The 12,292-nt window shown below is 39.6% G+C and overlaps 1 protein-coding gene across 1 annotated transcript; it reads left to right on the top strand.

Moving 5' to 3' along the window:
* Positions 1-49: 49 nt before the first annotated feature.
* LOC112431871 (ubiquitin carboxyl-terminal hydrolase 37-like) lies at positions 50-7,141 on the top strand. Its single transcript, XM_076877499.1, has 18 exons — positions 50-123; positions 223-400; positions 495-580; positions 2,127-2,207; positions 2,406-2,461; positions 2,759-2,831; positions 2,942-3,025; positions 3,529-3,584; positions 3,829-3,885; positions 3,986-4,117; positions 4,209-4,332; positions 4,418-4,569; positions 4,675-4,774; positions 4,915-4,991; positions 5,171-5,279; positions 5,865-5,922; positions 6,092-6,249; positions 6,336-7,141. The coding sequence occupies exons 3-18, from the start codon at positions 545-547 to the stop codon at positions 6,339-6,341; spliced, it is 1,359 nt and encodes a 452-aa protein (XP_076733614.1). The 5' UTR covers positions 50-123; positions 223-400; positions 495-544; the 3' UTR covers positions 6,342-7,141.
* Positions 7,142-12,292: the final 5,151 nt, after the last annotated feature.

Raw genomic sequence — 12,292 nt, 5'->3', positions numbered from 1 at the left:
ACATGCACATCCAGTGCTCAGTGTCTAATTGTGTGTTTGTTTGTCTTTTTGCAGTAGCGTAGTGAAACATTTGGGCGGTGGATAAATAATGGAAAATAAAATTCAGACTACAGACGGCTTCAGGTGAGTACACGTGGTGCACAAGGACCAAAGTTCACCTTCTCAACCTGGACAAAATGAATTATTTTACACTGATACTGTAAACTTTTGTTTGTGTGTTAGGTTTCCATACATCGGAAACAGCTGCTGCATCTGTAATTCTGTCCATCCCGAGGAGAGTCCACACTCTACATCAGATCCTTGGCTCACCTATAATGACGCACAGGTGCTGCACACAACTGGATCTGCAGCTTGTGAGGAACAGCAGCACTCAGCCTACATCCTGTTTTACAAGATTAACGTAAGAAGACACAGCATCTCATCCTGAAGTGAGAGAATGGCACGCCAGCTGCAGCCTAATCCAGTCTCTCTTTTTTTCTTTTTTCGGTGCCCAGACACCCTTCAGTTTCATCATGTCATCCCTAACAATACAATGTAGAGTTGGATGGAGGATGAAGACAGCAGAGAGCAAAAGAAACTGGTAAGAGCAGACAGGTAGTCAGAGTTAACAAAAACTTTTAAAGCCAGTGTAGCTTCTGTTTTGAACACATTTATTGATGACAATTTTACATAAATAAGCAGTGTGTTATACTGTTATCAGATGTGGAGTCTCACTAACCACTTTAATAGTGACTTGTGTCCCAAATACTGTTTATTTGTCTTAGTTACAGATAGTGAAATAAAAATGGAAAATTATTGGTTCATAATTGTATACTCAGCTTGGTCAAGACAGTAATTCAAGAACGAGAAGCGTAGGATTTTGAATTGATACCATTGGTGCATCTACTAAAGTTCTGGGGTCAGTTTGAATATCAGTGACCTTGACCTTGAGTTCAAGTTTTCTGAAAATCTTGTGAATGCTACAACTCCGTGACGAGAAGTAAGTCTCCTAGGTCTTTAAATTTGTATATAGGTGAATCTCCTAGGAAGCTGAAGGGTTGCACTGCGGGCCATCTGTAGAGGTGTAGAGTCAACAACCTGTCTCTGAACGTGGACAAAACAAAAGAGATTGTTGACTTCAGCAGAGCACAGTGGGATCACTGCCCACTTAACATGAATGGATCCTCTGTGGAGGTCGTCAAGAGCACCAGATTTCTTGGTGTCCACCTGGCGGAGAACCTCTCCTGCTCCCTCAACACCAGCTCCATAACCAAGAAGGCCCAGCAGCGTCTCTACTTCAAGCAGAAGCTGAGGAAAGCCCATCTCCCACCATCCATTCTCACCACCTTTTACAGTGGGACTAACAAGAGCATCCTAAGTAGCTGCATCACTGTCTGGTATGGTAACTGCAGCGTATTAGATCGCAGTACCCTACAACGGATTGTGAGAGCAGCTGAGAAGATCATTGGAGTCCCTCTCCCCTCCTTATAACACCCGCTTGCTGGAGGACCCCACACAGCCTTCAAACACACTCTTCACCCTGCTGCCTTCTGGAAAGAGGTCCCAGAACATCCGGGCCCTCACTACCAAACTACGGAAAAGTTTCTTCCCACAAGCCATCAGACCCCTGAACACTCGTGACTGCACTGGCACACGCACACCTTCACACACGCCACTACCAAGCACTTATCTGCAGTATCTCACACTCATACACATACATACAGACACCAAGTTACTTTTGCAGCATTTTGCACATTTCCATTGTCTTGTGTCTGTATCGTCCTGTTCTGTCTAGTTTTGCACTGTTTTGTCTTGTTTATTTTTGCAATTTATGCACACTGCACTTTATGTAGTCCTGGGTTTGTCCGTATATGTCATATATAGCACCAGGGTCTCGGAGGAACGCTGTCTCATTTCACTCTGTACAGTACCTCTGCACGTGGTTAAAATGACAATAAAAGCCACTTGACTTGACCTGTATTTTGTAGCAGTTGCTTGGAGACGAGCACCATACAGTTCAAATGAGCATACATTCCAAAATATGCAAATTAGTCCCATACATCATAATGCTGATGTTTGCTGTTCAGGGTATGAACGTTCTATGCTGAAAGTTTATAAATATACAACCTTTGACTGCTTGTTTTCAGTTGAACTTTTGCAAAGCTGAGGAGATTTTCGCTGCGATCTCATCAAGTCCAAAGATGTTTAAACTTCTTTTTCACAGAAAGGTAAGTTTGAAGAGACTCTCAGCACATTTCTCTGAATGTTTTCTTATGGTAAATAAGCATTTTTGAAACTTTTAAGGAAGCTTCTTGGATGATTTCTGTAAAAACTGAATTTTGAATCCAAATGAAGGATATTGTATTTTCTTACCATATACTTTGTTTTAGGCCATTACTGATGTTGGTTTTCTTGTTTCTAAACAGAAATCGCACAAACAAAACGTGGCAGAGAAGGAAATTCCTTCTACGTCTCATCAGAGGTAAAGAAATGCGCCACTCTTTAATGCTGCTGGAGATATTTATAGCAGTGGTTTAGTTGGAGCTCTTTTATTTCCCTTTTATTGGTGTTTTGTATTTACATCTTTTTTACTACTTCTAGTCTTGTCTATAATTTATATTGATTCAGAGATTAGCGTTTGAAAATGTAGAGTGTAAATGTACAAAATACATGATTTTGTTCCATTACAGTTATTAATTTTTATCTGCAATCTCAGCATGTACTCCTTGTTAAAAATTTCCACTTTGAAAAATAACATTTACACTTTTGTCCTCATCAGCATCCCGGATGCTTGTGTTGCTGAAAATGGTCAAAAGAAGAAGAGAAAATGGAGACACCTCTGCTGTTCCTCGGTTTGCTTTTACACAAAACATATGAAATGCACATTCTCTTTAAATTGCACTTGTTAATTTAAAGTGACTTTACTGTTTTTAATAAACTTATGTTTGTTCGTCCTCTGCAGCAAACTGACAGCGATGCAGAGGCAGAGAGCAACACTGTGAAGACACAAAAAAAGTGTCGCTGGTTTCTTTTTAAATTCTGGAAGGTATGTTTTATGGAAAGAGTCACTGTCATCAAGCATTTACTCATCACAGTTAAATGCGAAGAATTAAGAGCAATTTAGCACATCTATGTCCTCAAATTAAGTTCAAAGATGTTTAAACGTTTTTTTTTTTTCACAGAAAGGTAAGTTTGAAGAGACTTGCAGGATGTTTCTCTAAATATTTTTTATGGTAAATAAGCATTTTTGAATCTTTTAATGAAGCTTCATGGATGATTTCTGTAAAAACTGAATTTTGATCAGAACCAAATGAAGGATTTTGTATTTCATAGGACAAACTTTAAAACTCAATTTAAAGCATGAATAAATTGTTTTTATTTTATTTAAAGATATTCCTATATATCTGCTTCATGAGCTGACAGCTCACTAAAGTGATAAATAATATGAAATAATACCAAATTTTCTAACTGGACACTTTTCATGGAGAGACTCCCTTGGTATGTTTGTTTTATGCCATTACTGATGTTGCTTTTCTTGTTTCTAAACAGAAATTACACAAACAAAATGTGGCAGAGAAGGAAATTCCTTCTACGTCTCATCAGAGGTAAAGAAATGCGCCACTCTTTAATGCTGCTGGAGATATTTATAGCAGTGGTTTAGTTGGAGCTGTTTTATTTCCCTTTTATTGGCATTTTTCTTCCACCTTGTGTATTTACATCTTTTTTACTACTTTTGGACGTCCTCCAAAATGTTTCAACTTCAAAGCTCATGCATACATGCACATACACTGCTCAGAATCTTGACATCTTTCCTAATTTTGTGTTTGTGTTTTTACCTTTTTGGAGCAGTGTAGCATGCGGTGGGAAAAAAATAAAAAGTCAAACTGGGACTATAGACCGCTTCGGGTGAGTACACGTGGTGCACAAAGACCAAAGCTCACTTTGTCAAAGTGGAGAAAATGAATTATTTTACACTGATACTGTAAACGTTGCGCGTGTGTGTCAGGTTTCCAAACATCGGAAACACCTGCTACATGAACTCCTGCCTGCAGAGCCTCCTCAACATTGAGGAGTTCATAAGAGACATCAGGCGTCAGGGGGTTTTGTGGAGCACAGATCCAGAAGCTCAGCTCTTAAGGTGTGCTACGTCAACCTTCTACTTTCTTCAAAAACCTGAAGAACAAAGAGATCTAACAGCAGAAATGTCTGTTTACCCTTCCTTTCTACAGAAGGCTTATTGATGTCAGGGACTGTCACGAGTCAACAGATTATGGCCTTAAAGATCACTACCTAAGAGCTTTTAAGAAGGCATTCAGCAGTCAAGCTCCTGAATACACCGGCAGTGCACAGAAAGTGCGTCAGCTATTTGGACATTTCGTTTTTTGCTTTACCTTCTGATTTTGATGTACTGTTTTAAATCTCTCTGCTTTTCTTTCAGGACGCTCATGAATTCCTAACATTGTTCCTCAATGAGGTCAAAAGGCTCACACCTCACCTGGAGAGGAACGCAGCTCTCCTGGGCCAAAGTTATACCTGCCCAGTAGAAGAGCATCACATTTTTAAAATGGAAAACATGAGGACATGCAAGAGGTAAGCCTGTCTTTCAGAAACGCAGAGCTGGTTGCAATATTTTCATATACCTCTTTTCCACGTACCTGATCTTTACTTTAACTACGTTACTCCTGAAATGTGTAGCTGCGGTCACCAATCAACACAGCAAGAGGAATTCACCAGCTTGTCTCTTGACCTTGTTCCAGAGGGGTCTATTATAAACATGTTAGAGACATACTTGAAGGTAAGATCACAAATTCCAATAGAGTTGTCGTATCAGCGATCTTAACACACCTTTTTTGTTAGTGTTTGTGTGTATGTGTGTGTGCATATGTTGAGATTTCTTTCTACCATAAAGCCTGTTTTCTCTGTGCTGTTGTTCAGGAACAAGAAATAGAATTTCGCTGTGATTGTGGAGGGACGGCCTCAGAACTGAAGTCGTCTTTTGATACACTGCCAAGGTGAGTAAGGTCACATCAGAATTGATCGACTGACCAGGTTTCCAAACTGTGGCGCATCAAATATCAGAGTTTTTCGAGACAATATTTGAGCAGTCGTTTTCTCCCATCTTCTGTTTGTGTTTGACACTCATTCTTCTTATTTTCTACCTTGTTTGTGTTTTTTTTTTCTTTTCTGCCAGAGTTCTGATCTTGCATCTGAAGAGGTTTGGCTTTACACAAACCTACAACATTCAGAAGGTGGATGACCCCGTCAGGCTGCAGAGGGACTTGGTGGTGTCATCCAATCAGGTAAAAACAGACTGCAGAACGTCTCAGGCTACGTCCACACTAGCCCGGATAGATTTGAAAACTCCGTGTCCACACTAGCGTTTTCAGTCATTTTCAAATAGTTGTGCGTCTGCATTGAAACGGCCGAAAACGCTTACGTTCCAGTCCTGCGCATGCGCAAAAGTGAGTGAGAATTACAGAATTTGAAGAAAAGCTATCCGGAGCATGTACAAACTGATATTAATCTTTTTTAGGGCTGTCAAAGTTGAGAGCAATCAAAACAACTGCTGTATAATGCACTCAGTTTATCTTTGTTTAATTGCTCACATGACTGCATCACATGACTAAAATGCGTCATCGTTTTAGAAAGTCTGCGTTTTCGAGTGTCCACACTGCGACGGGACAACTCCGTTTTGAAATGTATGCGTTTTCGAGAGCGTTTTCAAGATGCTGTGTTTTTCCTTGAGGAAAACGCCGTCTCAGTGTGGACGGGAGGTCAAAGTGGAGAGAAAACGAGTGTGGACGTAGCCTCAGCAAATCAGCTTAATTATGGCACTGATGTGAGACTTTATGAAACTAACACTCTTTGGATTTGTTCCTTCTCAGGGTGGTGGCTGTTATAGTCTTGTCAGCAGCATCAGTCATTATGGAGGCACAGAGTCAGGTAAAACAACAGACTTGTGACAAACAGAAAATGAAAACTTGCTACTTTTCAGTGAAGGACTCACACACAAAAGCTTTTGATGTTCTAAGAAGCACTAAGTCAAAATCACTGTTTGCTTGAATCAGTTGACTTCCAGAAGTTGGATTCATTTGTCTTAATGTGATTTCAGGACACTACATCTGTAGTTCTGTCCATCCTGAGGAGAGTCAGCACTCTACATCAGATCGCTGGCTCACCTATAATGACGCACAGGTGCTCCACACAACTGGATCTGCAGTTTGTGAGGAACAGCAGCAATCGGCCTACATCCTGTTTTACAAGAGAAACGTAAGAAGACACAGCATCTCATCCTGAAGTGAGAGAATTTTTAAATGTCCTGTTACCTTGTTAACCAGTTTTGTCTTCGTTCTCAGTTCTGAAACAGGAAATGGAAGGAAGGAAGGAAGTTAAGGTCATCATCATGCTGAGAAGGAAAAGCAGTCGTCCCAGCCCACCATCGCACACTGGAGGACAAGTATAGGTAAGTATTGCCCTCAGGAGGAAGGGTCCTCCCAGAGAGCCTGGTCCTCCCAAGATTTCTTCCTCCAGGAGGGAGTTTTTTCTTGCCACTGTCGCCCCACATTCACTGGTCTCATCAGCAGGGACATTTTTAACCTCCTAAGACCTGAACTTTCATGGCATGCATTTTTAATTTCTCTGTGCCATTTGGGTTGATTGGGACCTGATGAATGTAAAAACAAAGACATCAGATTCGGACTATCTTTTTTTTGTTTCTCAAAAGAATGAGATCCACATATGAGGACATTCATTTTAAATTTCGATTGAACAGTGGCAGTGTAATGTCCTCCCTCATAAGTGGATATCAGGTTTTTGAAGAGCAAAATTTTGTATTTTGGTCTAGACAACCCAAAATGTTATGTCTACATATGTGGACACCAGGTCCTAGGAGGTTAAAACAAAATCTACTAGTAGTGCAGCACTACTAGAGATCGTCCTTTTCTGGACCAGTGTTTGGCTTGCTCTCTGGAAACAACAAATTAGTGCTGTCAGTGTTAACGTCATTTTACCCAATGACGTTTACGCTGACAGCACTAATTTGTTGTTATTATTAATTTATTTGTAAAATAAATAAAATTAAAAAAAACAAAGAAATGATTTAATTCTTTATTTTATTTTGTTTGATTAAAATCAAAATAACAACAAAAACAAAAATAACTAATAAAAAAATATTAAAAGTATTCAGCAGTGTTTTGTGAAATTTGTAATGAGCCTTAGTTAAGTTGATGTCACAGAAGTTTCTGAATCATTTAGATTGTTCAACAAACTGATTCACTCAGGTAAAGATGGTAAGCTGGAGCAATGGTACCCTTGGAGTTCAGTTTAAGTTTTCAGACAAATATTCCCTCGATCAGTTGCAGCTTCTGCTTTTAAATAAATGATTTAGCTGCAAATGTTTAGCTGCAGGTAGCAAAGTCCAAAAGTGACAACATTTCCACTGCAGTCTCTCCAGAAATGGCTTATAAAATGTTGACCAAATTAGACATTTATCCTTGGATCATTGACAACCCTGTAGAGTGAAAATCTTTAATTGTACCTTTTATAACATTTTAACAAGTTACTGTCTCCTGCTGCAAGTTTCCTGTTTTGGCTGAACTTCATCAGCTCAAAAAAACTCACCGTGCTGTGGTGTACTAAATGGCCTCATGTACAGGACACACTGAAGGTAGGTTTGCAATGTTTAATTAACAAAGTCAAGATCAGTTAACAACAGCTGAACTAAAGACTTTCTTTTTCTCATCGATAAAATGAGGTCCATGCCAAAGCGCTCAAATGGGACCTCCATTAATGGTGAGGGGCATAAAGGTGCTTTTTGAATGACCAGCTGGTTCACCAGCTGACACCACTGGACGCACACCATCGGCGCATATCCAAACATGCAAAAAATGCAAGATGGTGGTGCGCACAGATACAGCGGCTCTATGCTCTCCACTTACCCAATTTCACTGTGCAAGAAACTGCACAATGACAATAAAAAGCTCTAAGTCTTAAACAGTTTCCTGGCCAGTAAAATCAGGCAATTATTCGCTCCAGAGTTTTATCCTATTCCAGGTGACCAGCCATCGACTTGTAATGAGCCAGCTAAAACAATAATTTCTCAGTGGCTCTTCTGGCACCAACAAGTGGGTGTGTTCTTCCATCGTGCAAGTGTCACGACACACTGAACATGGTCTGAACATGGATTTTCCCTCGATATTTCTTTTCCACCAGTACTATGGGGTATTTGTGAATATCCACGACTGACCCGGCCAGGTGGCCAGCTGGTCTTTGGACAGGGTCACGGCAGTTTCAAGGTTCAACAAAATCCCTTTCACTGACAGACTGAAGGAAAGCTCCTCAAAAATAGAGGGTCTTCAAGCTCCTCAGTGGCAGGAAAAGGTTTCCCGGACCCAGTGTTGTATATTTGTTTCCCAAAAGATTGAAATAGTGGAGAGAAATCAGGTTCTGAAACCATCCAGAAGACAAAGTCTCCAACTGGTTTGTGGAAGTCCAGTTTCTCCAAATTAATCAGCGGGTGAAATGTCTCTTCATGGATGGTTTTGATTCTGTTGTTATTCACGAACAAAGCCCTCAAAGCAGCATATGAAAGAAAGTCATCTTTCATTGTTGTCTCCAGCGTGTTAAAAGAGAGATCAAGCTCAGTGATGAGTTTTGAAGCGGCTGCAGGGACTTCTCGAAGGTTTTGGCTCGAACAGTCGAAGGATGTTGTTCACAGTGGTGACACTGTTGACTGGTGATTGACAAGCACTGAGATACTAACATGACAAACACAAGAAACATCACGACTTATTCTCCTGAGTGCCTGCAAAACACAAACACAAAATCAAACTCAAAGCTTTTCTCTCAGGTGCTGGTGTGGCACAATCTAATGATAAAAAAGGTCATGCCCTCAGCTTTTGGAGCACAGCTGCACAAAATAACAGCTTTTGGAGCACAAAATGCATTACAGGTAAACCCAGTACCTAAACATGTTAACAAGGATAAAAAAAAATCTGAAACAAAAGCAGGTAGTGTGGTGATTTATGTTGTGAGGATGCTTTCACTCCCATCAAAGTCACCCAGTGTTGAGAACCCAAATGAGCCCAAAACCTCAAGTGGTTGCAACCAACAACGAACGTCAAGAAGTGGATACTTGCATGTAGAGCCAGAAACATGCAGAAAACCCAAAAGAGGCAAGACAGCATATCTTGGTCCCACTCAGGCAGTACGAACACCTGGAAAGAGGAGCCTACAGTTCAGACCCAAGGTCACTGGTAAGGACACCAGCCAGTTATAAGTCTAGTTTTCATTTTCATTTTAGTTAGTGTTATGGCCTTTCTAATATAAGGGTGATCCAGCCCTGTCTGACCCCAAGCAGCACATCACACAACCAGTACAATTTTGATGGTGATTTTTTTTCACAGTGATTGAATTCTAACAAAGGAAAGGAGCGAACTATAGCTTCGGGGTGGACCCCAAAACAACAAACAAAAGGGACCGTATCTAAAGGATGTACAAAACTTATTTATGAAAAGAATAAAACCAAATGAAATGTCTTATCTCCCTAACTAAGAAAAACATGAGAAAAGGGTAATCAAATAAAAAGGCAGTCCACCCCTACATGCTCCTGTATAAAGAAACAGGTAACACAAAGCCTGCCAGTCGAGGTCCATGGCGGTGTCATCTTATATGTTGTCTCCAGGTCATTAGCCAATCTGTATGGGCCGTCCCATGGATGCACCAATCACGGAAAGGCACCTGCACACTCAGATTTACATATGAGACAACATTATGACAACAGTCGTAACATTAACTAAAAATGTTTTTCACCATCTCGTTTTAACTTCTGGTTTAGCTTCAGCTAACTAAAACTAAATGGACCTTGGAAATAATCACATCTTAATAGAGTGAACCATAGACTGTATAAAAGATAGGACCATTGCAACTTTACTGCAGCACTTCACCCTTTCGCATAGTCCCAGCTCTTCTCTGTCATGTTTTATGGTGCTGCAAATGTCTTCAGTTGGTGAAAGGTCTGGGCTGCTGGTGTCTTGTTGTGCTTGCTATGCATCCCTGACTCATTTCTTCTTTCTGCATCAAGTAAGGAATGTAGTGAAAGTTCCCAAGAGGTTAAAAACACCACTGAAAAAATGCCATCAGACCTGAGTTGGGACACTTGGATTATGGAGCTTCTGGACCAAGAGAGTGGATGGGAGCATGTGTTTAACAAGTAAGAGTATAATGTCCCCAAAATGTCCCTAACTAAGAAAAACATGAGAAAAGGGTAATCAAATAAAAAGGCAGTCCACCCCTACATGCTCCTGTATAAAGAAACAGGTAACACAAAGCCTGCTGGTTGAGGTCTATGGCGGTGTCATCTTATATGTTGTCTCCAGGTCAAGGAGACAACATATAACATGGATAGACAGACAGATTTCAAAATAGCCAGCTGGAATTTTAAGGGGTTGAATAACGGGATTAAGAGGAAGAAAATATTAACATATCTAAAGTTATCAAGAGTTGATATAGCCTTTATTCAAGAAATGCACATGTGTAAGTCAGAAGCCTTAAAACTTAAATGTTCCTGGGTAGGTAAAGTCTTTTCCAGTCCTGGAACTGGTAAAAGTAGAGGAGTGTCGGTTCTGATTCATAAAGCAGTTAGCTTTACTGAAACAAAAGTAATAACAGATAAGGAAGGTAGATTTATATTGGTTTATGGACAACTACTAGACACACCAATAATTTCATGTAATATCTATGCACCTAATGCAGACATACTCGCCTTTTTTCATAACCTGTCACAGTATCTTTTGGAATTAGAAGGTGCACAAATAGTGGTAGGAGGAGATTTTAATCAAATACTGGATCAAGACCTAGATAGATCACTTCCTAGGAGAGGCACAGAGAGTAAATCTGTAGTTGCCATAAGGCAGATGACCTCAGATTTAGGTCTGAATGATATTTGGCGGACAATGCATCCAGAAGGCAGGGAATATTCCTTTTACTCTCCGCCTCATAATGTTTATACTAGAATCGACTACTTTCTTATTTCTGAAGCCTTAGTGAATAACTCTATAGATTCAAGTATTGGTAATATAGTATTCTCGGACCATGTGCCAATTTTTCTATGTCTTGGAAATATTTGACAGATTCCTCAAAGCCGCAGATGGCATTTAAATGTGTCCTTAATTAAAGACTCTGGGTTTATTAAATTGATAAGAGATGAAATACAATTTTACAAACAGACAAATAATCGAGAGGACACTACATTGGCTACTTGGTGGGATGCTATGAAGGCATACTTAAGGGGGAGGACAATTTCTTACGCTTCCTTTAAAAAGAAGGCAGCTAACAAGAATATCATTACGTTAGAAGCCAAATTAAAGGCACTTGAGGCAGTACATTCCCATACAGAAGACGGAGTTACGTTGAATAAAATTGTTAAAGTTAAATATAAGTTGAATGTACTGTACAACAGAAAGGCAGAATACGCTTTATTTCGCATTAATCAAGCATATTGGGAAATGGGAGAAAAGCCGAGTCATTTAATGAATGCAAAAAGTTATGAAGATTTTAACTGCGCCACGTACAACGTGGGCCAAGTCCTTTCAGCACTGTGCAGCATGTATGCTATGAACAGAAACACAGATGGACTCCTGGCAATTGTAATAAAATATTACTGCAGTGTCAATTCTTGATGTTTTTTCTTATACTTTTAGGTGGGTTCAGTCCTGTCGGTTATCTTCTAAAAGGTGCTTCGTTTTTTAGGCTACAGACGGCAAGATTTTGTAATGTTTCCAATTAATTTTAATGTTGCTAAGATACGCAAGGATTGCAGTGGTGTCTGCTCTCTAAAATTGCTGCTACAAGAATTAAATAATGTCCTTTTTTCCTTGTCAGACTCTTCAGGGATCCACGTGGAAACAGATTCTGCCCCTGTTCAGCAAGTAGTAAGCATCCAGTGTAATTTAAAGCTCAGCCGCAGCCTTATTTCACACTTATTCAACTGTCCTACCTTTCTGTTCCATTCATAGGTTGTTTCTCTTTATGTCTCTGATGAATTGACCATTCACCGTGGTGCTGCTGTGATATTATTATTACTGTGATATATTTTTAGTACTGAAAAGTTAAAAAGCTGAATTGGGAAAAACAAAATTATTGTAATTATGTAAAGTTGATGAGCATATTTTTTGTAATTTAGTTTTTTTGAATAACTTATCCATGTAAGAAAACTTATGTCATATTGTAATTCTACTTGAATACCCTGTAAGAGAGCTAGAATTTATATATATATTCATTTCTCTACAACAAAAACAAAAACAATTAATTTATA

Source organism: Maylandia zebra, linkage group LG19 (genome assembly GCF_041146795.1).
Source record: "Maylandia zebra isolate NMK-2024a linkage group LG19, Mzebra_GT3a, whole genome shotgun sequence".
Taxonomy (NCBI): domain Eukaryota; kingdom Metazoa; phylum Chordata; class Actinopteri; order Cichliformes; family Cichlidae; genus Maylandia; species Maylandia zebra.
Note: the sequence above shows the minus strand (reverse complement) of the source record. Positions and strands in the feature narration are given on the sequence as shown.